General features: G+C 40.0%; 1 protein-coding gene across 1 annotated transcript; it reads right to left on the bottom strand.

Moving 5' to 3' along the window:
* Nucleotides 1–39: 39 nt before the first annotated feature.
* On the bottom strand, nt 40–27,696 carry hk2 (hexokinase 2). The gene is made up of 18 exons (XM_070833051.1): nt 27,428–27,696; nt 23,914–24,076; nt 21,666–21,814; nt 18,283–18,402; nt 16,588–16,683; nt 15,459–15,558; nt 14,003–14,186; nt 10,964–11,125; nt 10,500–10,733; nt 9,421–9,725; nt 9,162–9,310; nt 7,236–7,355; nt 4,283–4,378; nt 3,539–3,638; nt 3,174–3,357; nt 2,062–2,217; nt 1,150–1,386; nt 40–967 (listed from the first exon to the last, which is right to left on the bottom strand). Exons 1-18 carry the CDS (start codon nt 27,488–27,490, stop codon nt 823–825), a joined length of 2,763 nt encoding a protein of 920 aa, XP_070689152.1. The 5' UTR covers nt 27,491–27,696; the 3' UTR covers nt 40–822.
* Nucleotides 27,697–27,857: the final 161 nt, after the last annotated feature.

Genomic DNA, 27,857 nt, shown 5'->3' with positions numbered 1-27,857 from the left:
TGATGACAGATGCTCAACTCAAAGTGAAAACATGGGGAGTATAACAAATATATTTTTAATGACATTTTTAAGTATTTCATACTTACATGAAGACAATTTAAACTTTGAACTCAAGTCAAGGAAAAAGGAAAAGTTGAATAGGAGGTATTTAAGTAACTGCGTTTAACACAAATCGGTCTTTGATCACACAAAAATGTGAAACCACAAATTTGCAGTGATAAAATTCATTTCATTCTTGTGTAATAAGGGAAGGAGCCAAAAGAAAAGGATTATAGAGCAAAGTACTTGAAATGCATAAATCATGTGGAAAGTGAGGCACTAAGTACCGACTACCCTTTTCATGTCTTGCTTTTGACTTTTATTGTGAGGCATTTTGTGATGTCTGATCCTGACAGGATGCTGTATGAATTAAGTTGAAGAAATATATAATCATCTCTGTAGTTGTTTTTTTTCTTAGAAAGTCAACAAAGATCACAGGCATCATCAAAAATAACAGCCAGCTGGAAAGAAATCTGAGGGGTTTGAAGTGCAAAATGAAAACTGGGAGTGTAAAAACGGAGCCGCGGCTTGTAACAGTTCTATTTCACAGAAGGTGCAGCTCCTCTAACAACCAAGCTGAACCGTAATCTCTACAATTCACACTAAAAATAACACAAACAAAAATTTTATTTCACACATGTGCATGTGAACCTACACACACAAAATAAATCAGATTTCAAAGATTTAACCTCAGGTCAGGGTCTATGGGATTTTATTTTAGTGACCTGCTACAGAAAAGTCATAGTAGCTCTAATTCTACTTATCCACCACTGTCGTGACGATTCAGTGCTGCCCTTCGCTCTCCATCCTACTGGCCACAGCTGTGATGAGAGCCGCTCCCTTCCCACTCCCATCCTCTGACTTATGGAAAGTCACCTGACACTGAGGTGCCAAATCCAGCAATGTCTCTTGCATGATGCTGGAGAAGCTTTAGGTAGAGTGAGAGAAGAAAGGTTCAGTGTTGAATATCTCCCTTCTAACATTTAAGGGAGTATGAATAAATAGGAAGTAGCTGTGGAAACTACAAACTCAACAAAACTTATTAATAAAATTATCAGCATACAAAAAGAGTAAGAAAAACATTTCTGTTAGGACATGATTGCTCCTTACTGAGGGTGCGTCTTATAAAGGGTGCCGTCCACTCCCACAGTGATGGAAAGCTGATTCAGGTTGCGGTTCTGTCGGATCTTGTCGACCACAGCGGCTAGACCGGCACCACAGAGCTGAGCTGCACGACGGGCGACCACACTACACACCTCCTTCACTAGCACGCTGTCGTCACATGTGGAGTTGGTGAGGCCTAGGTGCTGCAGGATGGAGCGAACCTGTCGCATGGCTAGGCGGTCACTTTGGGATCAGAGAGAATTACGAGAGTTATACACATGAAAGCGTCGTGCTGCTTCCAGCGCAAGGTAACATACAAGGCATGTGACACACTACATCTGTGAGGCAAGTTAAATAACTTTTAAATAACTCAGTTACTTTCAATTACTATTTCTTGAAATACTTACAGCTATCAAAGAAGCATACAGGGCAGCACAACACTTGATTTCACATGCTGGAGGTGACATCAACATCAATACACATCAATACTTTCACTTCAATAAAAATAGTTTAGACATTATACACCAGAGAGACGTTTCTTTCTTTCTTGCAGAGAGGTTAAAGAAGCACGCTGGCAAAGTGCTTTTGCTTTTTGTATAGATATGGTGGATATACATGAGTATGGACACTTTCAAAGCATTACTGTGCTTTTGTGCTGTCCAAACAGCCACTGGACTCCTTTCATGTCAGTGATGTCCTTGTGCACCACAAACACTCACTACTCAAATTCTCTCTCTGCTGCTAAGCACTCATCCACTGTGTGATATGACCTGATTGACAGCCAATTGCATAATAACAATTACTTTGAGAAACGTGCCTTTGTGATTGAACTGCAGTTTATTTCTATTCTGACTATACAGTAACCATGGTAGGGAGTTGAGGAAAGACACTGTGACTAGAACAGTCTGTAACACTCACGTTTCAATCTGTGACAAGAACTTTGTCTCGAAGATGCCCCGGGTCTTGAGTCGCTCGGACAGTTTGCCTCTGAACAGCAGGCCCTTAGCGGTGAAATCCATGAGCACATTCCTCACTATCTCCCCCAGGTACATGCCACTGATCATCTTCTCATACCTCAGAAAAATGGACACACACACTTTCTACAGTTACACATTGACAGCATCCACAAAAATCAACAGTAACAATAGTATATACTGTTTCATATAATCCTTTCGTTTACTGTAGTCTCACAAACTATATAATCAAACAGGCTGATTTTTTTTCTCTCTGACTACGTGACTCAATTTGAATCAAACAGAATAGCTCTCATTGTTTTCAGGAATGGAAGCCCAGAGAGCAACAAAGCTGTGAACACTTGTGAACCTAAACTGCAACAATAGTGGAACCATACAGCCAATTGTGACTGCAAATTTGTATTACTGGTTCCACTGTCCCACATAACATGTACAGAACATTACAGATAACAGTCTTACACATACGCATGCAGCTGAGCCTGATATATAAAGATCTTTGATTTAAATTCTCTGCCTTGACATGTTTTTAATCATGGAGCTGTCATACAATGCCACTGTGGATAATGCATGAACAGTAATCACTTTCTCACAAAGAACTGATGCATGTTAATGTATGTAGAGATTTCAGGAAAGGTAAAAGAGGAAAGCATGAATAGAAAAGAGAAGTAGTCATAAAAGTCAGCATGATTGACATTTTGTGAGCATTTAAATTCAAAAGTGCTCACTGGGCAGCACAGTGCTAAAGGGTGAGCAAAGGTTAGCACCGTTAACTAACCACAAAAGGTATTTGCCTAAGCAGTGTCACCAACCAACCAACCGACTTTCTTCTTCTTCTTTTAATTTGCTGCACATTTTTTTTACTGAAATGATGTGAAGGTGCCAAACTGTTTTCTTTCTCTGGACTCTCCCGATGTAACTGCCTCAGTCTCCGCCCTTGACGCCTTGTCGCTTATTAGTTATACTTGTGACTGCATGTGATGCTGTTTGATGTGAGCACCTTTTGTTTGTTTTTCATAGACCTTTCATTTTTTATTTCATGAATTATCCATCCCGTACCTTTGTTTCCCAGGGTAGTTAGAGCAATTATCAACAATGTGGTCAAAGTGGGTGCAGAAGTCATCAAGTTCACCATGTTCACCAAAGGCTCCCCACTCCATGTTGACGCACATTAGACCGTCTTCACCTTCCACCAGTTCAATGTTCTTAATGTCCTCCATGTAACAGACATTGGTCCCTGTGCCTGTTTAACAGACAGGTGGAAAGGTATTACATGTACTTTCATGGGAGGAAAGCGTCAGTCAATTTTTCGTTTCAATGTGAAAACATATTCGCGCGATAAAAGTCACAGTAAATCTTAATGTTTAAAAATGACACAAAAAGAATGGCTTCCAGGGAACAAGGTGGGGGGTTAATAGACTTACCTACGATGAGTCCCACCTCACATTTGGGGTCCTCATAGCTGCAGGTCATCATGGTTCCCACTGTGTCATTAACCACCGCCACAAAGTTCAAGTCAAATTCCTGGAAGCGGTAATTTAATATTAATTTCCACCTATCAATCCCACTAAAACATGTTAAAAATAAAAATGAACTTACACTCACAACGTGACTTTGTAAATAGATTTTTTTTACGCCGAGGTCTAATAAAGGGTTACTGCTAAAGCCAGTTCCTATTATATTCATTCTAATTTAATTGTGTAATGTTATTTATAACTGTCACAATCATTAATACATGATCCAGACCCCATAACAATGGAATAAATGACATTATGACTAGATGTTGCATTTCGCACAGGGTGCCCGAGCCTGCCCGAGCACTCAGAATAACAACTGTGTACATAAAGTATAAATCTAGAGACAGCCTGAAAACTCCCTAGAATAACCCAGATGATCCAGAATAATCTCCTGAATATTGTGGGATTCTCAGTACAGTGTAAGCCTTAAGGCTAGTTTTATTGGCAAAGGTTCATCGTTTCGATTCGTAAAACCAATATAGAGGTTTCATCATTGAATCATTTGAATACCTGAATCGTTGGGTCTCTCTCTTAATTAAAAAGTTTGGTCTAGACCTGCTCTTTATGTAAAGCGTCTTGAGATAACGCTGTTATGAATTGGCGCTAGATAGATATATATGGATGAATGGATGGATGGATGTGTGTACTGACCTGTCGGCGGCGGACAGCATCTTTAAGTAACATAATGACGTCTTGTCCTTCACAGCCGCTGGCCTTGAAACCCTTTGTCCACTTGAGAAGAATGCCCTGGACAAATGATAGTGGACATGTTTGTGTGAGTGTGTCATTCTATGTGTGCATAACATACTACACTGAATGAATTGATAAAATATGAATTGATAAAGAATATACTGGATTGCGCTCCTCTGATGTACTTTGCAGTATCTCAAGTTGTTCGCACAGTTTGAACAAATCATATTTATAAAGTAGACCGTTTCTTTACATTCATATTGTAATGAGACTTATTTTCATATAGCAAAGTTTGAGCACATGTGGTACATGCACATGGCAGAGGCTTCATAACAGATATTGTTGTGAACTGAGGTACAGTGTAAAATAGTGGTAAAGTGTCTGGCTTTATGGTTCTAAAAGCTCAGTGAGCTCAGGGAGTATGATGGAGGAGAATTTGTCCCCTTTATATAGCAAGATTGCTTTGCAGGGAACTGGTCCTTAAGCCAAACCACAGGTGGCAAGAGAGTGTGTTCCTTTGCTTCACATGAACACTACTCGTGACTAAAGTTCCATATGTTTTCAGCTGGAAAAACAAGGCGGCTTACAGTCACATACACAATCCACTACCATATTTCTGTTCATTTTCATGGCTGAATCATTTCTTCTTTTAGACATTCTCTACTTGATACACTAATGTTTCTGTTGAAAGTTAAGAGCAATGTGGTGCGAATGTGAGCCAAACAAATATTAACCAATAACCAATAACCAATATTAATCAATACCGACCTTCATTCCTAAATCATTCTTCACTACATTAGATTCTGTTATATCATCTTATATATGGAAGGGCAAGTAAGGTTCATCTCCAAAAGCCTAGAGGAGAGGGGGGTATGGCGCTGCCTAATTTTCGTTTGTATTATTGTGCAGCCAATATCTGCTGTCTTACTTTTTGGTCATATTTTCATAATCGATCTGACTGCCCTTCATGGGTGGCAATGGAGTTGGGTTCTGCTAAAAACTTTTCTATTCCAGCACTTCTTGGATCTCCACTCCCTCTCCCACCAAATAAACTCATAGATAATCCAGTTGTTTGGCACACGTTGAGAGTGTGGGCTCAGTTCAGGAGACATTTTGGCTTCCTTCATTTTAGCCTCTCGAGTCCCATTTCCGCCAACCATCTCTTTCAACCCGCATTACTGGACCCAACATTTCAGGAATGGCGGAGACTGGGTATTGAACGCTTCAGAGATCTCTTCACGGATATCGGCTTTGTATCGTTTGAGAAACTGACTAGAGAGTTTAATCTCCCAAAGTCTCATTTTTATAGGTATCTACAAATAAGACACTTCCTCGGTGGTCAGATACCAAACTTCCCTGAGACACCTGATGTGAGCATTGTTGATGCACTTCTTAATTTACAACCATCGCGCAGGGGTTTGATCTCAATTATTTACAATAAACTGCTAGGCATAAGGCAGGCCCCACTCAACACCATTAAAACCGCATGGGAGCAAGATCTGAATCTAACCTTGTCTGAGGACATGTGGGATACCATTCTTAAGTTGGTTAATTCAACTTCTCTCTGTGCCCGACACTACTTGTTACAATTCAAAGTTGTACATAGGGCCCATATATCCAAATCAAAATTGTCTCACTATTACCCTGATGTAGACCCCTGTTGTGACAAATGTAAGCAAGAGGAGGCTTCACTTATTCACATGTTTTGGAGTTGTCCTAGCCTGGAGAAATACTGGAGGGAAGTCTTCCGAACTCTATCCGTAATTGTCGGCTTGGACTTGGAGCCCAATCCTCTGATTGCTCTTTTTGGCACCGCAGATGACATCGAGGTGCGTCTGACCCCTGCTAAACGCCGAACTCTGTCCTTTGCCTCTCTCTTGGCCAGACGTGCAATATTGCTGAGGTGGAGGGATGCTGCCCCGCCCACCCACGCTCAGTGGTTGAGAGATGTTATGTCTTGTTTAAACCTTGAAAAAATACATTATTCAATCTGTAACCCCAAAGAAAAGATTCAAAAAGTGTGGGAACCTTTTCTGGAATACTTCCATAACCTTCAAACTAGCTAGAGTTTGGATCCCACGCTCACACTTTGCTTCTTGTCATTATGTCAGCAATACCAAGCGTACAAACCGGTCCTCTCCTTGATGCCTCCTTTTGGCCAATGTGTGGGTTCATAATTTATACATATATTTATTTCTTTACTTTGTCACCCTATTTCATTTATTTACTATTATTATTATTATTACTTATTTACTTTTTACCTTCTTAGATTGGAACCCGACATCCAGCTGTTACCTGTATATCTCCAGGAATTAAGCACAATTGATGTACTTGTCCTGTTGATTATTTTATGTAAAAATCTGGCTTGGAAATGATGGGGGGGTTGGGTGGGTTAAATAAGGTTCTTTTGTTCTGTGTTGTGTTTTTACTCTCTCCCTACTGTGCATAGACAGGATTATCTTTCTTTCTTTGAGTTGACTATGTTTTTGACAAACTTCCTGTCATCACTTGATATCTGGACCATACATTTGTGGAAAAATTCAATAAAAATATCTTTGAGAAAAAAAAAGTACGAAGGCAAAAATTCATTTGCCTTCATACTGTAGATATTCTTTTATTTCCTCGTGTCTGCTGTGATATTGTAAATTTCCCCGTCATGGAACTAATAAAGGAATATTGTGTATTACCTTTCAATGAGACAATAACAGTTGACAGCGCTTAGGCAACATCAGCTATTATAGAGGGAGCTCGCACGCCTCAACACTTGCATTAGCAAAGGTAGGACAATGAAATTAGGTCAGACTCCCTGATGTGACATTTTTCATCATACAACGTGAACAACTGCAGATGTATTATACTTCATATGTAAGATAGCTAGTCTCACACTTTGAAAGAATATTGAATTAAACATTACCTGATCCAGCCTGCTTTGGTGACAGGGGAAGGAGAATGTAAATCCCAGGGGTAAGGACGCTCCTCTCATGCCCATGTACTCCAGAAAGTCGGCAATGCAGTGCACAATGTGGTTGAAAAGCTGGCACACAGGAGACAGAAAATGCAGAAATAATGCACAGAAACATTAGCAGGTTACAGTGTTCCCTTTAGTTTTGAAAAATCACACAGTATTTTGCAGTTTTACATGGTTTAAGTGGAGAGAAAAGCATCTTTCTACACAGTAAGAGAATGCTGATTGTCTTTGTCTCTCTTGTTGCTCTTGTGTGCTGTGTGGAGCAAAGGCTCTCCTGTATGAGTTCAATATCTGGGATATTATAGAAATTAATCTATTATACAGGGAGCCAGGTCCAGCTTTCAGGAGGTTTTCTGCATGGAGTAATTTTGGTATGCTATTATTATTTTACTATTATTTCCTGTTAGCTTTAACTTGGGCCATCATGAGTTGATAATGAGCACCCCCAACTCTGGGCCGTTTGGTCTCAGGCGACCCAAAACCCCATTTTTGGTGCATGTACTACAACTACATAAATAATCACACACACAATGAAATTTGGCCGAATGCACCCTGAAACAAAAAAAAAAATATATATATAGTGTCCGCTTGAAGTTCATAAGCTTCAACTTGAGCCCAAGATGACCTTACTATCTCTAATATAACGTTTGCTGCAGCTGAACTTCACTAAACTTCAAATCAGAGACAACAACATTTTCAGTCACTAGCCCTCCAGATGGGGGTGAGCATATATCTCACATCCAACAACATGCTCATGTTGCTTTGCAGTGAAGAACATGAAAACTGAATACCACAGTAGTAAAAACATTACTGCAGTTACAGTTAAGACCAGCACGACTACCATATGATCAAGAACCCAACCAGCACAAATGATAAAAATTGCAAATCAATGCGCAGTACTTAAGATTTAACAACAGACCTAGATAAAGATGCTAAATACAGCCAAAGGGAGAAACAACAACATAAAAAGCCAAAGACAAGTACCTGGTGTCCACCTTTAATTGATTTTTTTTTCAGTTTTGTCATTGGCATACCCAAATAAAAAAAGCTTATACCAGAAGAACTGTAAGGTCAAAATGTATGTATGAGGACAACATGCTCTAGTTTGTGAAAATGTGCTCATTTGATATGGAGCTGAACAACACAACCTTTTGTATGTAGCACAACTCAACCTACACTAAATCAGCTCAGCTGCACGCTACAACTATGGAAATCATCACATACACAAATTTTAGACCTGTAGGCCAAACTTTATAAGAGCTAGTGAGATTTTAATTAGTTCTGCCATTGCATCCCTAAAGCTTTTGGGCTCCCAGAGACCAACCTGTCACTGAGTTGGGGGTGCTTGTTTCCACTCATGATGGCCCAAGGTATTGACTAATAGGAAATAATAGTGACATAAGGGTAGCAGAAAACATCCTAAATGTACTCTGGGACATAACAACTACTGCACGTGTCCCGCTAATCAACAACAACATTAGAAAATATTTTCTGATATGCTGAAGCTACATGTCTTTGTAGGGAAACAGCAAAGTTGCATAAGACAACAAAACATTCAAATTGGATGCTCAATGCAAGGAACTGGGTTTCACTGTTATGCATTACATCAGACAAAACTCTTCACATGTAAAATGAGAGTTGAAAAAATAATATGTCAGTTGTCACTCACAGTTTGCTTGTAATCATTCATTGAGTCCTTGATGAGTTTTCAGATTTGCACAGTTTGTGATTTGTCAAAGGATTAGTTTCAAACATTTAAACTGATGATTGAACCTCAAACATAGCAGAGGTCCCTCAGTGTGATCTGTTCAGTTTCTGTAATCACTTATTATGTGAAATACTAAAGTACATGAGGCCCCAGTGATCTTTTACCTCTTCCCCTGTGCCCTGCATGATCTCCTGTGGGATGCTGTAGATCTTATGGTGCATGCCCACATTGTGTCTCTTTCCACTTCGCACTTGAACCAGCAGCACTCGAAAGCTGGAGCCCCCGAGGTCCAACGCCAAGAAGTCACCATGCTCTGATGAGGACAATAAAGACAAGATTCCTGAACACATACATAAAAGCATTATAGAAAGGAGAAAGCTTAACTAACAAGTCAAGTGAAAGCTTTGTTTTTTGTAAAGCTACCTGTTCCATCTGGTGTGGACCTGACATAGGTGGGAAGCATCTTGACACTGGCCTGCTCATGGGTTTGCTTTGACAGACCTCGCACCATCTCCTCACTCATTCGCCTCTTCACCTCCAGCAGCTGTTCACGACTCAAACGCAAGGTGTCGAGGATGCGCTGACGTTCAGCTTGTTGAGTGGCGAGACGGTAGGCCACTGCTGTTACCATAGCTGCACCTTTCCCGCTGCCACATGGCGACTGCAAAAAACGAACATCACAGTCTGGCACAAGTCGCCGCACCATTTTGTGGAGCCTCCTGGAAAACCTGGAAAAGGGAGATACGTGTTGTTGAATCTGTGTCGTTTCAAACCATTTTTCTTCACTTAACTACCTACAATGTGTGTGAGTGGACATTATCAGTCCACATCATGATGTGTGAAAACACTAATGGCTGAAAGAATGTCAGAAACTATAGGCACTATAGGCAGCTTACCACGCAGGTTAAGGCCTTAGCTGAGGTCTGCACTGAGCACTTTCCTGTTTGTGAAGCAGTGAGTCACAAGTCAAGAGTGTCACTCACTTCAGAAACTAGATTTTACTCACTTCAGTAAAATCAATGGGTTCTTTGTCCGACCATCCCCCCCTCTCTCTCCAACATTCACTTTCAGTGAGAATACAAAATGCCATGAATAAAAAAATCTATACCAGCATATTTTTGTGACAAATCAGGCATAAGAATATAGCTGACCCAAATACATACTGACAGAGAAAAGGAAATTAAAAGACTGTTCATTAGGTCAAATATCAGTTGCCACTGGGCAAGCAAACAGGACATCCACAGCAAGTAGACAACAGTACACAGACAGACAAGGACACACAATCAGGAATAGAGTGAGGTGCATGCAGAATGAATGGTGTAAATTCAAGTCAACTCACTAATGACTGCTATTGTTTGTGTTCTATTCAACTCTACTCAACTCTACTCAATTCAATGCTGCAGCCACATGACATTCACTTTAAAAATTAATAAGCTCCATAGCTCAAGTGTGTGCTTGTGTGACACACCAAGACAGAGGTGATGGTGTTCAGGAATACTTACTCTGGATGATTCTTGTAAACAGAGCCATCTACTCCAATAGTGGTACGCAGCTTCTCGGCTGCTTTGTTATCCCGAATCTGGCGCAGCACTGCCACTAGAGTGGCGGCACACAAGTGTGCGGCCCGTGTAGATACTATCTGGCACACTCTATGAGTGGTTATGCAATCCTCGGCTGACGGGTCCAGACCCAGTTGACGCAGCACTTTTTCAGCACTTGCCAGACCTTCCTCATCTCTGCAGGTAAAGCAGAAGGCAAATCACATTCACTATAACTATGGATGGGTAGATGACGGATGAATGGGTGGATCGACATGTAGTAACAGTGGCTCAGGAGGAAGATTGGGTCATCAGTTCCACCACTTGTGGTGTGACCTCGTTCAACGCTCTTGGGCAGACTTTGTTTTCTGCTTACAATAACACTGTAGCATCACTGCATCTAAGTTCAAACACACAGACAAACTAACTTGTCATTCTCAATCGTATAGATGTAGCTGGTGTTGAAGCTTCCAGTGGTGAGGAGCTCGGCTGTAGTTTTTCCCTGAAACAGCAGCTGCTCTCTGGTCATCCTCACCAGGATGAGACGCACCACTTCCCCCATGTACATACCGCTGATCATCTTCTCAAACCTGCATGCCAACGTGAAGAAAGAGGGACAAAATATTGTCACATCCAGTTTTACTAAAACAGTATTCAGGTTAATACTTTCATTCGTACCTTACACTGACCTAACTAAATACACTGACCTAACTAAATACTAAATAATACCAAATATGAACTGAAAGCTGCTGAACGTTTGCCAGACCGAGATCTGAGAATACTTTTAAGGGGTATCTGGGGGACTATGATACACCATTTACTTACTCACAATTGACACTGAACACTGTGGGAGCCCTACAACTATGAGAAAATGTCAGTGGTCACTGAACTTGACAGGCAATAATCAGAAAGCTCAATGATGACATGTTATTTATGATGCTGAGGAGCTGTACATCTCTAATCTCTTTCATTATTCAAGAAAGCACTGGAATTAACAGCATCTCTCGAATGCCTGCACTTTTCTGAAATCATGACCTCTCCTCCATCCAGCCTCACTTTGGATGTCTTCTGTACAGTCCAGTTCTCTTCAAATCAATTTGTTTTTGATCTCAATTATCCAACAAAAATGTTTTTTTGCAGCAAAGCACCATAAAAACATAAACACACAAATCACATTTACTGAATTCGTTGAAAAACATGCAACTAATACAATCATGAATCAACTTGTAATAATCTACTTTACATTTATTTGATTGAGTTAAATTCTTCAGTTGTACTCAAGTCTGTATAAATGGTAAATGGACTGTAATTGAATGGCACAGTGGTTAAAATGGATAGAAAGGTAAAGTCATTTCAACCACTTTTACACAATATTTACACATTCACACATCATTCATACGCGTGGAATCTAAGTAGAAAGAGGTGTGTTCTTTCACACACATTCACACACAAAATCTCTGAGCTACAGCTGCACTTAATCGGTAAATTTGAAGAAAACCACTCTGACTCTATGAAACTGTATTACATACTGCTGTGTTTCCATTAACTCAATAATGCCACTTATTCAAACGATCTACTACCTCTGAATAGGTTTAACTGTCCTTAGGAGTATGTATTGGATTTGTTTCCAACATATATGGATATGAAGCAGAGAGTAAGTGGGCTTGTGCAAATTGGAAGCCAAGAAGAGCACATGGAATTACAATGTCATTGCAAATTACATTGAGTTTTAAAGTTCACTGATATCAATGTGATTTTTCCAACAAATTCCTTCCAAATTCTAGAGATTACACTCTGCATGTGTGTGTGCATGTCTGTGCATCATACCTACGAACACACACTGTCTTCGCTCATCAAAGCCCTCAAGCAAAGACAGGCAGTAGTTCGAGTTTCACACTCTGAATGACTGCAGCCATGTCTCTGAATAGATCAACTGAATGTATTCGGACAAATGAACTGTGGATGATCACCATGTTATCTCAGCTTACACAACAATATTAGATAGATAGCGATAGTTATCACAAATAAAACTAAATAGTATGGTAATACAAAAATAAATACCTTATTATTAATATATCATTACAAAGACTAATAAATACATGCAAAGTACTAACTTAAAACAGGTGAGATAGTACTACAATTTGTGAAAGTAAATCAGCAAGAAAGCATCGTTTATCATTAATTAACTTATTGTGCCAGCCTCTTCAAGAATTATCATATGTGTGTCATATGTTGTTGCTGTATATATCACTATAAGGCATTTTTTCTCATAAGTGGTGCTTTGTTTGCTGGAGATAAGCTATTAAAAATGCTTAATATATGCTTTCAGGGAGACAAATGCTTCTTCTCTGACCTCTCTCCACCACTCTGCTCTTGGTTTGACACCACATGAAGTTTTGATAAACAGTGTTGTGCCTTTGGGCCAAGATTTATACAAGGGAACACATACAGATCAGATTCTTGTAGAGGAGGTCATAGTGTAGGAAGCTAACCCAGATTGAGAGTTCTATTTCTGCCCAGGTTGAGGCTGCGCTTTCATCGCTGCAGGACGAGGAGGAAAATGTATCCCTTTCAGCCCGGTGATTGGGTCTTGGTAAAAGATCTGAGGAGGTGGCACTGGCATTCCCCATGGCGGAGGGGCCTGTTCTAGGTTTTGCTCACTATACCAACAGTGGTAAAGTTAAAAGAGGGTACAACGTGGATCCGTGTGTCTCACTGTTAAAGAGTGCCAAAACCACTGAAAGGAAATGGCCAGACAGAGGATCACTGTGTTGGCCGTCCTGGTATGCTTTCTAGTAATTGTAGAAGGGTTCTTGCCCTCCACTGTTACTTTGGAAAAACACACTACAAGTGTAAAGGGCTCAGTGGTAGAGTGGGTCGTCCCTCAATCAGAAGGTCGGGGGTTCGATCCCCAGCTCCTATGGGTCAACATGTCGAAGTGTCCTTGGGCAAGACACTGAACCCCAACCCCAACTCCAAATTAGATTCCTCCTGGGTGAATGAGGATTTCATGTAAAGCGCTTTGAGTAGTTGAAATAACTAGAAAGGCGCTATACAAATTTACCATTTACCATTTAAAGGTGTCAAAGATAGACGGCACCTCACCAACTGCACCTTATGTAAGAGATTTGTGAAGCCAATCAAAATTGGTGACATGGTGGTAGTAGTAGCTGTGAAAGGTAATTCATGGTCTGACATGAAGGCCTACATGGTGAAGCACACAAATCTGCATGGGTTGACAGCCATAGTTGTACCCCCCTGTGACAGCATGGACATGCGTTTAAGACCTGTAGGAATGGACGCCTCCAGTGACAGCCATGGTAGGAGGCATAAAAAGAAGCTTGTCTCGTGTAAAACTATGGTGAAAGGGAATGAGGAGCGAGAACAACAAAGCCAACAATTGACTGAAGCCATCATGGAGAGATACTCTACTCCGTACCAAGTCAGAAAATCTCAATGACACTTACAGCTGTTTGCCAGGGTTCAGAGAGCCTGCGTCTATTTCCCGATCAATGTCAGTGCGGAGGTCCTCCAGGGCGCCATCATCTCCTAAAGCTCCCCACTCTGTATTAACACACATCCTCCCCTCATCGCCATCCTGCAGCTCAAGGTTCCTCATCTGCTCCATGTAGCAGGCATTGGTTCCCGTTCCTTGAGAGAAGTGATGTTAGCATAACAAATAATGAGCAGGTCTTATCCAAAAATAAGACACGGAATGACTTCAGTGTCTATTAGTCAGAGCTCCTGCTGGGCTGCCCAAAGCAAATTGGTCCCTGTTACTCACAAGAGCCCTGAGCGCTGCTGTGTTTGAGTTCTCCACAAAGAAGGCGCCTCTATGCAACTACAAGTGAGTAAGAGTCAGTATCTGGAGCAATGCTTAGGGCAATTAAATATAGCTTTGCTCATGGCAGTGACAATACAACGTCTGATCTCAATTCAACCATGCATTTGTTTTCAGCTCATCAGCTGCCGACAGCGAACGCACAGTTTTCTTTAATTTGATGGAGGTTTAGTTAGAGTTCAGGTGAAGCTGAAATTGAAGTTGAAAATAATGCTTGATCCCATAACTAAAGCATCTCTTAAGGTTCACCATATGCACACAGGTGTTTTTCAATTATTCTGGTGCATTAGGTCTGTTGGAAGTGAAGGAGGTAGAGCTCAGCTGAGAAGATGCTTTTTCTCCCCAACAGGAGAGATCTTAACACGTCACGAGGGGAAAAAAAACATTAGATTAAAAGAAGCAGTTCTCCATGAGAACTGTAGGAAGCACAAGTTTGTACAAACCTTCCCCAGAGCAAGAGTGGGAGTTAATGTAGCAGTGACGAGCCTTGCAGTTCTGGGAGAATTGGCTGATCAAAATTGAGAGAAATTGAAAAACATGCAAAAACTGACTAAAGGCAATCACATTTTTATGGTACTGACCAGGCAACACACTTTTATACACATATTTCTGCCCTATTTTTGTTATAAGTGTGATATAAAATAACACTATAATACTACAGCAAAGAGGAAAATCTGGTTTCAAGGAGACAAAGAGGAAAGTTTAACATCATTTGCATATACTACCAACTGTGTAAAAAGGCAGAGCTTTAACAATAATAAAATGCGCTGCTCCATTTGTAAAATGTACAATGCTTACATACACAGTGGTTTACCAACCAATGCTGTTGAAAAAGTTGACAAAAATTCAACTTACAGCTGCCACTAAGAAAATAATACAAATAAAATAAAATTTAGAAAATAATTTAAAAAAATACAATTTATAGTTAAAGACTAAAGCTAAAGGATATTTCAGTATCTAGCCACTCTTGCTAGTTTCTCCAAGGCTGCAGATTCTGTCTTTAAACAGGGAATCTCCCCCATTTTGATAAATACATTTCAGGCATGGTATTAGATTTCCATTCACAGTCAGACCGAACTCACCCACAATGAGGCCAATTTCACAGTGATGATCATCATAGCCACAGGTCATCATGGTTCCCACTGTGTCATTGATCAAAGCCAAAATGTTAATGTCCAAGTCCTGCAATGAGATTTAATGCTGTTTAATTTAAGTTTTAGAGATGTGGTAATAGACAAAGAACTCCATATTTACACATACAGTTTTTCTGAACTGTGGAAAAATATTCAGTAAATCAAGGAATAATACCTGATGGGGCGTCCATTATCAGGAATTCCCCTAAGGTTCTCATGCAATGGAAACACTGTTCACTACTCCAGTAAATAGGACAATCCTTAGATACAACTTGGCAGTGGGAGATATTTCTAGTCTGCTCAGCTCATAGAATTCTTTGGCTCAGCTATGAGCCACAAAATGTTATGCTGGCAAGATTCAAACGTAGTAGCATGTACTTTTCTATGTGCGTATTGTTGCCAAACAGTAAATATAGTTTGACTTGTTAACTATCCAGCCATGCCATTGTCCCCAAATTGTTATCAACAAATCATGCGCCATGTGTACAGTTGGATGCAGCGTGAAGTAGCAAGTTGAATAGCAAATGGGATGAGATGATCACTTCTGTGATACAATGTATAAATATGAGTAAAAAATTATTAAGTTCAGTGGGGCAGTGTACTTCCTGTAGCTTGCATGTTACAGTTGCCATCCTGTGGTGTTCAGAGAGAGGCCTTGAACAGCTACACTTTAGATTTAGAAACAGGACAAAAGTGAAAACACTTCAGTTGCACTCCACTGAAGCACTTCTGACAATAAGCGACTGGTGGCACGCCCTGCTGCACATCAGTGAGAGCTGCCAGGCCAGTTTTGAGCACATTTAGAAAATTTCCCTCAAACTACAATCAGAGAGGATTAGAGCCTCAGACTAAGCTGGTCCTTTGTGACCAAGAATATCTGTTCTTTAAAGTCTATGACAATAACTATACAACTGTAACTATAATTTGGGGTGGCTATTATTGTTTTTTTGCTTGTGTTGTTACAGTTCTTTGCATTAACTTAACAGAGTAAACAAAAGGAGTCTTTGTAAGTGCACACATGTTTACAAATGGATGAAAATGGAACATAATGTAGCGCGAGTATAAACTGTACATATACCCCTCGTTTCTTGATTGATTTCCTCAGAAGACTGACCACATCCTTTCCCTCTACTCCATTTGACTTGAAGCCTTTCGTCCAAGACAGTAAAACACCCTGAAAATAGAAAAAGACAGAACAGAATCAAGACTATGTGCCCTTTTTATTTCAGCCTTGTCATATGCTGTCATACTAATCAATCAACAACACTGCTAATGGGCCACAGACAATCAAACATTCTAAATAGTAGGCTATATTGCAATCTTGTCTTAACACTCACTTATGGGTTAAAATAATAGAACTTGGAAAACAAATATAAAACTGAATTCTTCAAAAAAAAAAGTATTATTGTACTAAATCTGAATAAAAACACTGCTTTTCAAAAGGAAATAGGCTTAAATCAAACATAAAGCTGGCAAATCAACTAGCATGCTTGCTAATTGGAGCTTGTTGTATGCATTATTGTGTACTTGACACTGAAACAGGAACCTGTTCAACAAATACCTTTTCTTCTAAAATGTCCAGTGTAATCTGGAACACCAGTGTCGCTATGAGTTTATTAACCTGTGTGAAAATTTCATCACTGTGGCATCCCCAGTGTCTACACAATTTTGGAGCTGAAAGATCTGACCTTTTTTCTTCTCTTGCTTTTGGACATTTTCTTCTATGCACCTGTCCACAAAAAACTTAACATGTGCATGAACCTGTTTGTCAAGTTTGGAGCTGAAAGATCTACAATCCCCAACATCCTTGAGACCACAGTCCAGTGCACATCCTGATTTCAAAGATGTTGGAGGAATATGGAATTTCAAATCTATAGTTCAAGTGATGTGGCTGCAGCAACTAAAACCAACTAAAGGCAGAGGATCATCAGTTACAACTAGTGCAGCTACAGCATCTGTGGCACTGCTGAGCATACTATGATGGACCAAACAGCCAATAAGTGGTGCTTGAAAGCAATTCTCCAAGATCAAGTCTTCAGGCCTAAATGAGGAATACTGCTAAATAAACTGGGGTGAAACAAACCTGAGACCAGTGCTTAGCTCTTAGCTTCTGGTGTTGACAAACTGTTGGGTGTGGTTACATTTAAAGCTGAAAAATTTAAATAATGACAATGAGCTCATCCTTCATCCTCAATTAATTTTTTACAAATGACACATATCCCATTTGAGTTGTGAATTAACAAACTGACAGGACTTACCCTCCACATTAGTTGTAGGAGAGTGAAAGATTCAAAATATTAACAGCATATATCCATGAAGTCAAATGAAACAGCTCCAGACTCAAACTCTTGCGTCCAGATGCAACTCTACCTTCATAACAGACTCTCCCAGCTCATCCCTTCAGTCATAATGTAACTGTAGCTGTGTTTTCATTTCAATATATCATAACATTTTAAACAAATGCTTCATTTGGAGCATGGTGGAGCGCCCATCAAACCTCAAACAGTAAAAAACAATGTAGAAAACATATAGCATTATATGGCAAATATGGCATTTGTTTATTATCCAATGTTCGACACCTGACTTCCATTAAGAAGAATCTGTAATGCTTTATGAAAAAAATAAATAAACCAAGGAGCCTGCTTGATTGGATGCATTGATGAATGACCAGTGATTTCACTGACATGAGGTTCACAAAATGATGACCAAGTCTCAGTGATGGTTACCTGAAGTATTGCTTGAAGTGGATAGAAATACATTTTAAATCACTCACCTCATCCAACTTTGTCTGCTGACAGGGAAAAGAGAAGGTGAAACCCAGAGGGAGCTTTTTATCCTTTATGCCCAGCTTCTCCATGAAATTAGCCAGACAATCAGCTATGTGGTCAAATAACTACAGGAGAGAGAAAAGGTTTCATTTTCAGCATAGCGTGTCTGTGTGTCAATGCATAGATTCTACAACTATGTTAACTATGAATATCATTTAAAACATCATAGTAGTATGGTAGTTGGTAGATTGCAACCTGCACAGAAATAAAACTGGTCAATGCTAACTTTTTAGCACTAATCACTAGAGGTGGTAAATTATTCACTTCACAATTTTAATATTGATAGTACACAAAAATTAACACTTTTGTTGTTCTAGTCTTAATGTGATTCATGACAGCAAAACCAAAGTGAGAACGCAGATCTGCCGGGATACAACCTTTCACTTTCACAGTTGAAATCCAAAGTCTGTGGATTGTAATACACACAAGTGCCGCCTTTCCTCGCTGTGCTCACAGCGCACATACTTGGATGATTCTGTCCCTCATGGTAACAGGATGGAGCAAACAACGAAGAGTAGGGCTCACTATGTGGTTTATACCACTATCCCACCGAAGTGGAAGTGGCTAACGGGGACCTGTCTCTCTTTCCTCATATTCCCACAGTTAGCTGCCAATATTTTTCACAGAGCACAGCAAAACAATACTTGATTTTCAAAAGGAGTTTATTGTTTATTGGTACAATATCAGATCATACAGGTGGGCCATGGTTTTCGCATATTTGAAAAGTGGTTAAATAAAAAAAAAAAAAACAATAGTTCATACGACTATCATCTTGTTTTAAGAAGTATATTTTCCCTTCGTTTTTACTGGCGCTAAACAGTGCACCAGCCAGAAGCAGTAGACTGATAGCCAATAGATTGAAGGCAGGTCTCTGTAAAGATGTGGACACAAACAGTCTTGGATTTGATCCAGCCGATCTTCCCACGACACCACATTAGCTAGAAGCAGTCTTAGGTACTAGCTAGGCTAGCTTAGCTCTGATCCCAGCTCTCTCTCCTCTCTTTGAGGGGAGATAACCTCCCCCACAGTGGTCTTGGTCCGGGTGGGCAAAGAATGTTGTGGGCAGCAATCGAATCAAAGTCTGCTTTAATCCATTCATAATCAATTCTGCTTTAATCTTTCCAGATGCTCGTGTCAAACTAGTAATTCTGCCATAAGTAATAAGTGTTTCAGCAATAAAGGCGAAAAAAATGGCGGATAATAAAATCAAAGACCTACGCTCGCTTCATCTGGGTGCGGCAGTAGTGCTTGAAATGCACATCCCTAACAGATGTTATTGTTTAGTGCAACATTTATAAATCTTCCTAAAGTGCTGTTTGTTTTCATCAACTGATTAAGTTCAGTTCTGCAAAATTATAGGAAATAGAATTATAGGAAAGAATAAACCAGTATGATGGTTAATTACTGTGCTGTTCTAATTTTATTATTTTAATTTTTCATATTTTGAGATTGTTCTACAACCTACAATCTGCTCTCTCTAATTACTCTAACTACTGTTTTAAATATTGATGGAGACTGCTGTCTCCCTCTCTTTCAAGCACTTGACACTCTTATATCCCAGCCTATTGATGTACAGATTTGTTTATCTGCACTATTTGGTGAAGCTGGGAAAACAGATCTCTACGGTGGAGATAATCAGGAGGAGCACACTTTAGGTGTTGTCAGTATGGAGCTACAGGTAGACTCACCAGGGGTTGGTTAGTAAGTCTGTTGTTTAAATGATGATTAATTACTTTTAATGGCATCCACCGCTCATAGACCCAGCCTACCTGTATTCAAATGTTCAGCAAACCTCTAGTTTCAACCTTTCCCATGCAATCCTTTTGCCAGTAGGGTATCAAAACCAGAAAACACATACTCTGTGATGTGAATGTGGTAAAATGAAACTAGTAACCACTGAGTGGCTGTGTATATATATTCATATTTTATTTCTTGGGTCCACTGACGCCAAAGTTTGAGCTTCCTCACAGATGGCATGGCAATTTCTCCTTGGATTTCCTGACACTTGATTAAACCCTTCTTGCCCTCCAAACGCTGCAGGTTTCCAGTGCCAGAAGAAGCAAAGCAGCTCCAGAGCATCACTGAGCCCCCTGCCATGCTTCACTGTAGGCAGGGTGTTCTTTTCAGCGTCTGCCTCATTCCTCCTCCTCCAGACATACCGCTGATCCATAGATCCAAAAAGTTCCAGTTTTGTTTCATCGCTTCACAGAACAGAATCCCAAAACTTCTTTATATGGTTTTGAAGATATTGGAGCCGACATCTTGTGCTTTTGGGTCAGTAGTGATGTACGTCCTGGAGTTCAGGCATGGAGGCCTTCAGCATTTATTATGCACCTGACTGTAGAAACTGAAACCTCAGTGTCTTCTGGAGTCACTCAAGGGTTTTTGGCCTCCTGCCTCCTCTGATATCTGGTGGCAGCCGTTGATTCAGTCCACGTTCTGCCACATCCAGGTAGTGTAGCCAGTGTTCCTTGTGAATTATGCTCGAACAGTATCTCTAGGAACATTCAGTGCTTTTGGTATCTTTTTGTATCCTTTTCCTTGTTTGTGCAAGGCAACGATCTCCTCTTTTTGGACAATTCTCTTGACTTAACCATATTACTAACATGCAACTAAATGTCACTGTGAACAACCCCTAGCCAGTACTTGATGTGTTCAAGCACACCTGATGCAGCTAAACAAGGGCCTCATTAGCTGCATCAGATGTGCTTGAGACAACAACACCTGGCTTGCAAATGAGTGCTTGCCCTTATTCAGGGAGTTGAATAATTAAGACTGCAGCAGTCATTAAAAGTGGCATTTTGTGTTGAATTTGGAGAAACCACTTGTAATATTAGTTTTGTTGAGCTGTCTCAATTGTTCCCATAGCTGAAAGTTGACCTGATTTGTAATAGGGGTTGAATAATTGTGGGTGCAACTGTAGCTGTTCATGACCCTGTCTATTTTAAGGCAATTTTCTTGGTGTTATTGTGTGGCCAAATGTAGTTAACACTACTAATATAATAGAAAACTCTTCTTCATTCAGTGCCTTTTCTGTATGTGTGTACCATAACCACACTGCATTTTTACTTCTGACAAAAGACACATCACTCTGTAAAATCACACTCCATCCACGAGTTAACTATGTTTTTGTAGTTCCAGAGTAGTGACTTTTCTCTAGAGAAATGTTCTAACTGATGTGGAACATTTAATAAACTAGTCCCAGTTTTAATGTAGATCAAATCAGTATTTTGAACTCATTACCCTCTCTGAATCAGTACCTTAATTATTTGGATTAAGTAGTTTGTACAGTACTTAATAGTGGTGTGTAATGTTTAATACCTCTTACCTCAGATCCGCTGCCTCTCATCAGGTTTTCAGGAATGGCATAAATCTGACTTTCCATATCCACCTCTTGCCTGCCATCTGCCTTAACTTTGACCAGAAGCACTCTGAAGTTGGCTCCACCAAGGTCAAGGGCCAGGAATTCACCTTGCTCTTTGAGCAAAAAAAAAAATATATATATTACCACCTCACAGTTTTATGCCAACCAGTCAAATTGCAGTTTACAGTCATGTCTGTCGAGACAAAAGATTAGTATCAGTTCTGTATCCAAAAAAAAGTGAAGTATGGTCACCTCATCTGTTCCTGGATTATGGTGTTGAATAAAGCCAGAAGAAAGTTTTTGCAAAACATTATGTCACAGTTAAGTTGCCCTTTTGGACATAATTTCATCCTATTAGACATTTGCATATAAATAATTAGCATATGAATTCTTGACTTGTCACTGAGACCTTAACAACAACCCAAAAATATGATGCCTTCAGCCACAGCTTTCCAATCAAATACAACACATATCACACAAACACAAGGAAAATTCCTCCTTACCTAAATATAATCAATCAATAATCACGATGTCAAACCAAAAAGCAATCATTCAATTGCATCCGCCTTTCAGCGAATGCAATTGACAAGACAAAAACAAAGGGAAAAAAGGAACTTCTGTACAAATTCCCACTGCAGTCTAAAAGACCAGCAAAAATTAGGTGAATTAGTCCGCTGACATATGAAGAGGGGAGCAATGGTTGAGAACGAGTGAGAGAGACGAAGCAGCATTAACGAGAACAAAGCAGTGAATCAGAGAAATAAAATGTCATTTTCTGATTGCTTGTGCTTCAAAGCTGAATAAACATCACCACACCTCTGCACAACCCTGCTGGAAGGTGTTCAATTGCCAAATGTGGTGTGAATGAGTGCATGGGGCATGGCACGCATATGGCTCTGACGTGCAGCTCTTTACAGACAGAGCAGAGGAGGGAGATGGAGTAACCTGGTTGCTAAGTTTTCAGTCCCTATCTCACACAGTTAGTGTTCCTCCCGAGCACAGCAAAATAATAAAAAAAATAAGGAAATATAGGCAGAGGGAAGAAGTAATGACACTGAATTACTCTTGTACTAGTCTATACATTGTCTTTTGGGAAAACCCTACTCATTCTGCCTTTAGAAATGGTGGCTGAAATAAAATGCTGCGAGTACTTAAATAATCAAAGATGTTCAGCACTGCGAGCACCACCCCAAAACGAATAGAACAGCCAATCAATAGAATAGGGTTTTCAAAACTTGTTAATCACCTCTCAGTATTTCAAGACTAGCCACAGACACACAGATGCACAAACACACACACACAAAAGCATGATAACATCAATAAAAATCAATATCATAATGTACATAAAATAATTCTCTAAAATAAAGCGGTGACCTGACCTGCTGCGCTAAGCATATTGTCTTGCTTCCAGTTGCCAACTGCTCTCAACCCACTTATGTCATTACAGCGCCAAACTTGCATTAACTCTACTGAAGCACTCACAGTCCTCTCCTGCTGCCACACATCTCAAGTGAATGTCAGGAACCCTCTGGGTCTCAACTTTTCTCTTTATTTACATTTAATAATTTACTTTTCCTAATTTGACTGTATTCTCATTACACTCACATAGCATAGATATTAGTTAACAGATAAATGACGACACATAGCTTTTGTTTCATATATAATTCCCATTTTATTTATTATCATTAGCAGTACTTTAGTTTCTATTTGTTGTGCATGCATTTAGTTAACCTCTGTACAGTTCTTTTCGTTTCAGTTATGTTTGCCTAATTAATCCTAATTCATGTTTTGAGTTACCAGTGAGTAGTACATCTGCTGCTGCAGGACAGAAGGACATCTTGGCAAAGGATGGAGGCCCGGAAACCAAACTCCTAAATACAGGAAGTAGCCAATCAGGCCATACCAAGTGTCTGGCCCATCATGATGGGGGGGGGGGGGGGGGGGGGGGGGGGGGGGGCTGCTGCACTGTTCTATAATATCTGGCAAAAAATAACTTTATTGAACTTCGTTATGGTAAGTATTTTGACAGGACTTGTTATATCCTTGTTATATTTTGGACAAAAAAGACCCACCTACAAAGCTAGATACCAAAACTAGATGAGCGTAAAAAAACAACTGACCATTTAACTGTATTTTGTTCAATGATGGCTTGACTATGTGTTCAATGGACCCATTTTATATATAGAGAACCTCCTAAGAAAAGGGGTTTTACCTGTTCCATCAGGAGTGGAGCGCACAAATGTGGGCAGCATCTTGACAGCAGCTGTGGGGTTGGTGTCTCTGCACAGGCCTTTGTCCATCTCTCGCCGAAATCTTATTGACACATCCATCAAAGTCTCATCTGACAGTTGAAACTGGTGCAGGTAATTGTCCACCTAAAACATTTTGGTAGGAAAAAAACATTACATTTGAGTAATATATGGGAATACTGCATTGAGTGAATGAATAAAGTAATGAGTATATTGTAAATTAAGAAATGAACAAATTACATTAAAATTAGACAGCTCTGCAGTGAGAAAATATAACCTGCATCACAGCTTTCTTTAGAGAGGTTCCTATATATGTAGGACAAGCGAATAGTGTCCTACTAAGATTCACGTAGTGTCTGTGAAGACGGACAGAACAGGCTGGGAAAAAACTATCATATCATAGTGACTTATAGAAGTCCACAGGGCAACATTCATTCAGTTCAGCTGCTGGAAATAGTCAGATGTCCTGCTGTGGTCTCAAACTAATCTGAGCAGTCTGGAGGTCCTTCTCAAAATGAGTGGCAGCTCAATCCCACACTTATTCAAACATTGTGGAACAGGTTTGGGAGAGAAGAGTTGGAATGTTCGCATGAAATGTGAAGTGCACACTGTTGTTCTCAGTGAGCTCGTGGGGCATTTCTGCACAGAGAATGCTGATTCCACGCCCTTCAATCCGCATCCAGGAGGCAGTTTTCTGGGAGTTTTCTAGGAGCGCATCATGGTCTCCAACAGTGATACAGCTGTTGTCAAGGAAACCATGGCAACCCCCATGGTGCAGAGATGCTGTCTCGCAGCTGGATGGTTCAATCATACACTTTCTAGTGATATCATCACAGTGATATCGTAGATCTATATCAATTTGCACAATAGCCAGCTGTAAATATAGGAAAGGATAAGCTCCTCTAGCCTGCACTTTCCATCACCTCTGGTTCTTCCACAGCCACACTGTTTTCTTATTCCCTCAGTACTATGAGAGCTGGGTTTCACTGGTAATGCTCTTAACATTTAAAAATATATTGGTTGATATCTTATATATATCTTGATAAGTCTTATCTGAAAGCCACTGAGAGGCTTTTATTAAAAAGTAAGAAAATGGTACCTCAAGATCTGGATATTCTATGAAATTCAGGAAATCGTTGATACATAACTGTGTACTCTCGAAACCTTTTACATAAAAGTTTAAAGAATGGATTTAAAGCAAGATACAAACTTCCCCACATTTCAAAAAGGTATTAGCTTTCCTATTAGGTCTTGATCCCACTGTATGACCATTTATCTAAGTAACATATTATAAAAAAGCATGTGTACAAAAGAATGAAAGGTTCCCACTCACAAGCACAAACTGTCTGTACTATACTACAGTCTGAGACTAGAGATAGTGAGGATAGTGGAGTTTATCCACAAATAGTTTGACAAAAGAAGACTTTTTCTGAGTGAGACTATGAAAACCAGATTTTTTTATCTGGTGTGATGACATTCAAAAGCACTACTGACTTGTTTTGCCTTACACAGCCAGTAACCACAGGATAAGGAGGGAGTGGAAGAAAACAAAATATGGGCCTGGCATTAACAAAAGGATCAAAGGCCACTGAAATATTTTGTGCAATTTGAGCAAAAAAAGGAGGCATATTGAGAAACAGACACCATCATGATACAGTTATACATTAAAGTCAAGTTCTTTATCTAACTGCTAACTATCATAGTTACACCCAGTAATAAATTCAGATGTTTCAGCCACATCCGCTGCTAACAGTTGCAAAGAATCCAGCACATGGACATGAAATCCACACAGACGACCATCTAGAATGGGTCGTACAGAGCTCAGTGACTTTAAACATGGCACTGTCATTGAATGCTCAAAGTTAGTTTGTGAATTTCTGCCTTACTATATCTGCTTCAGTCAACATTAAGTGCCATTATAGTGAAGTGGAAGCACCTAGAGGTGTCAACAGCTCAGCCGCAAAGAGTTTCAGTTAGCTTTATTGGCAAAGTATGTGTACACATACAAGGGATATGACTATTTTTTCACTGCTCTCATTGCGCTTACAAAGAAGTAGACAGCAATAGACAGCTTAAGCAAGGACAATAAGGCTGAATAAAGGTAATCACATACTATAAGAATATATGTCAGTAAAAAAACAGGCGTCAGCGTAATTTTTCAAATGTTCCCACTGAGGAGAGAGTTACGTGTTACGTGTTTGCATGCAGTCGCCTACAGAAAAGGTGCTGTACCATACAAAGTACAAGGGCAAGCATCTTCCAGTTGGTGATCATATTGAAAAAAGGATGTCAGATAAATAGTTGATGCAATGGGACAATGGTTTTCTAACATACAATGACAGCTTTCAGAATGGTGCTATGTTTTCTTGAAAAACATCCAGAGGGTTTTTTTTTCTCACCACACAAGCTCTTCATCCCAGTTTTTCAAAGCAGCCGTGTACCGTGTCAAGAGTTAATTTGTGGAATTTCTTGCCTCCTTAATGTGTTTGAGACCATCAGTTGTGTTGTGCAGAGGTCGGGTTGGCACACAGTTCTATAGAGTGAATCGCCCAATTCGACTACTGTTTTAATCCATATAATGGCAAGAATCACTAAACCAAGTAAAGAGAAACGACAGTCCATCATTACATTAAGACATGAAGGTCAGTCAATCTGATAAAATTCCAAGACCTTTGAATGTCTCCTCAAGGGCAGTCATGAAAACCATCAAATACTATAATGAGGCTGGCTCTCGTGAGGACTGCCCCAGGAAAGCAAGACCAAAGAAGACCTTTGCTGGGGACGCTGCAGCTGGTAAACTACTTCTTAACTCAATTTAAAGATTGAGTCTGTGTATTTTTAGTTTCTACAAACATGTTCATATTACCCATTTCGGGGTTATCGTGTGGGAATGGCAATGGAACGGCAACGGTGTCAATCAAAACCAAATTCTATTTAAAATTTTTGTTTAGGTACGTCTATTTATGTTCATTTGACAGACACACATACACTTTATTCTTATGTCTTTGGGTTTATGGAGTATGCAGAGTATAAGAGTATAGAGCTTAACCAGGGACGCCCACTGAGATGTTGTTGAGCTGCAGAAGCTGAAGCAGTTAAACTGAATTCAGCCACATTACTTTGAATATCTACACCTGTGAATTTTCTACTGCGATTTCCCAAACTGTCTTCTGTGAGGGGGACATTACTACTGTCTTCATAGATACATTACCAGACAGTTATACACGTTCTACATTTAGGTATTTTATTAGACTGCTCATGCAGTGAACTACACACAGGTGATAATAATTAAGCACCCGACATTAAACTGAGCCAGAAGTGACGTAGAGACAAACAACACTGCGTCCTCCTGTGCTAGCAGTCGAGCTACCAGTTTGAACCCCTTTTTACACTTTCTCAGAGCAACACATGCAAATGTCCTGACAGACCAGACAGCCTCAAAACAAACCCAGTCGAGTGTTTTCCACCAATACTCACTTTAGACGCTTGGCCATCGTGGTGCTCGGTGCAGTAGTTAGACAGCAGACTCGAGGCTAGCATGTTTAGTTAGTGATGTGTGTCGACTCAACGTCCTGCTCGTCCTTCTGCTTCAGACTTGCTCAAAGTTTATCTGCAGAGACAGCTTCTTTAGATAATAAACGCAAAACAATAATGTCTTCACCAACCGGACGACTTTTGGAAAAATAAAGTGTTTTAAACTAAAGACGGAGTCGTACTAAAAGACCTCCAACTTCCTGAAGTTAGTAGGTCGGTGACGTCACTCAGATTCGATGGCGCTGATTGGCTGCAGAGAAGGCGCCCGGTGATGCCTTTGTCTTCCTGCTTGAAAAATGGTGCGTGTATGCACAGCGGGGTGGCAACTATTGTAGGACTGCAGTTAAAATAAGAGCCTTTGAATAATCGCAAT

The sequence above is a fragment of the Pempheris klunzingeri genome, chromosome 7 (genome assembly GCF_042242105.1).
Source record: "Pempheris klunzingeri isolate RE-2024b chromosome 7, fPemKlu1.hap1, whole genome shotgun sequence".
Classification (NCBI taxonomy): Eukaryota; Metazoa; Chordata; class Actinopteri; order Acropomatiformes; family Pempheridae; genus Pempheris; species Pempheris klunzingeri.
Note: the sequence above shows the minus strand (reverse complement) of the source record. Positions and strands in the feature narration are given on the sequence as shown.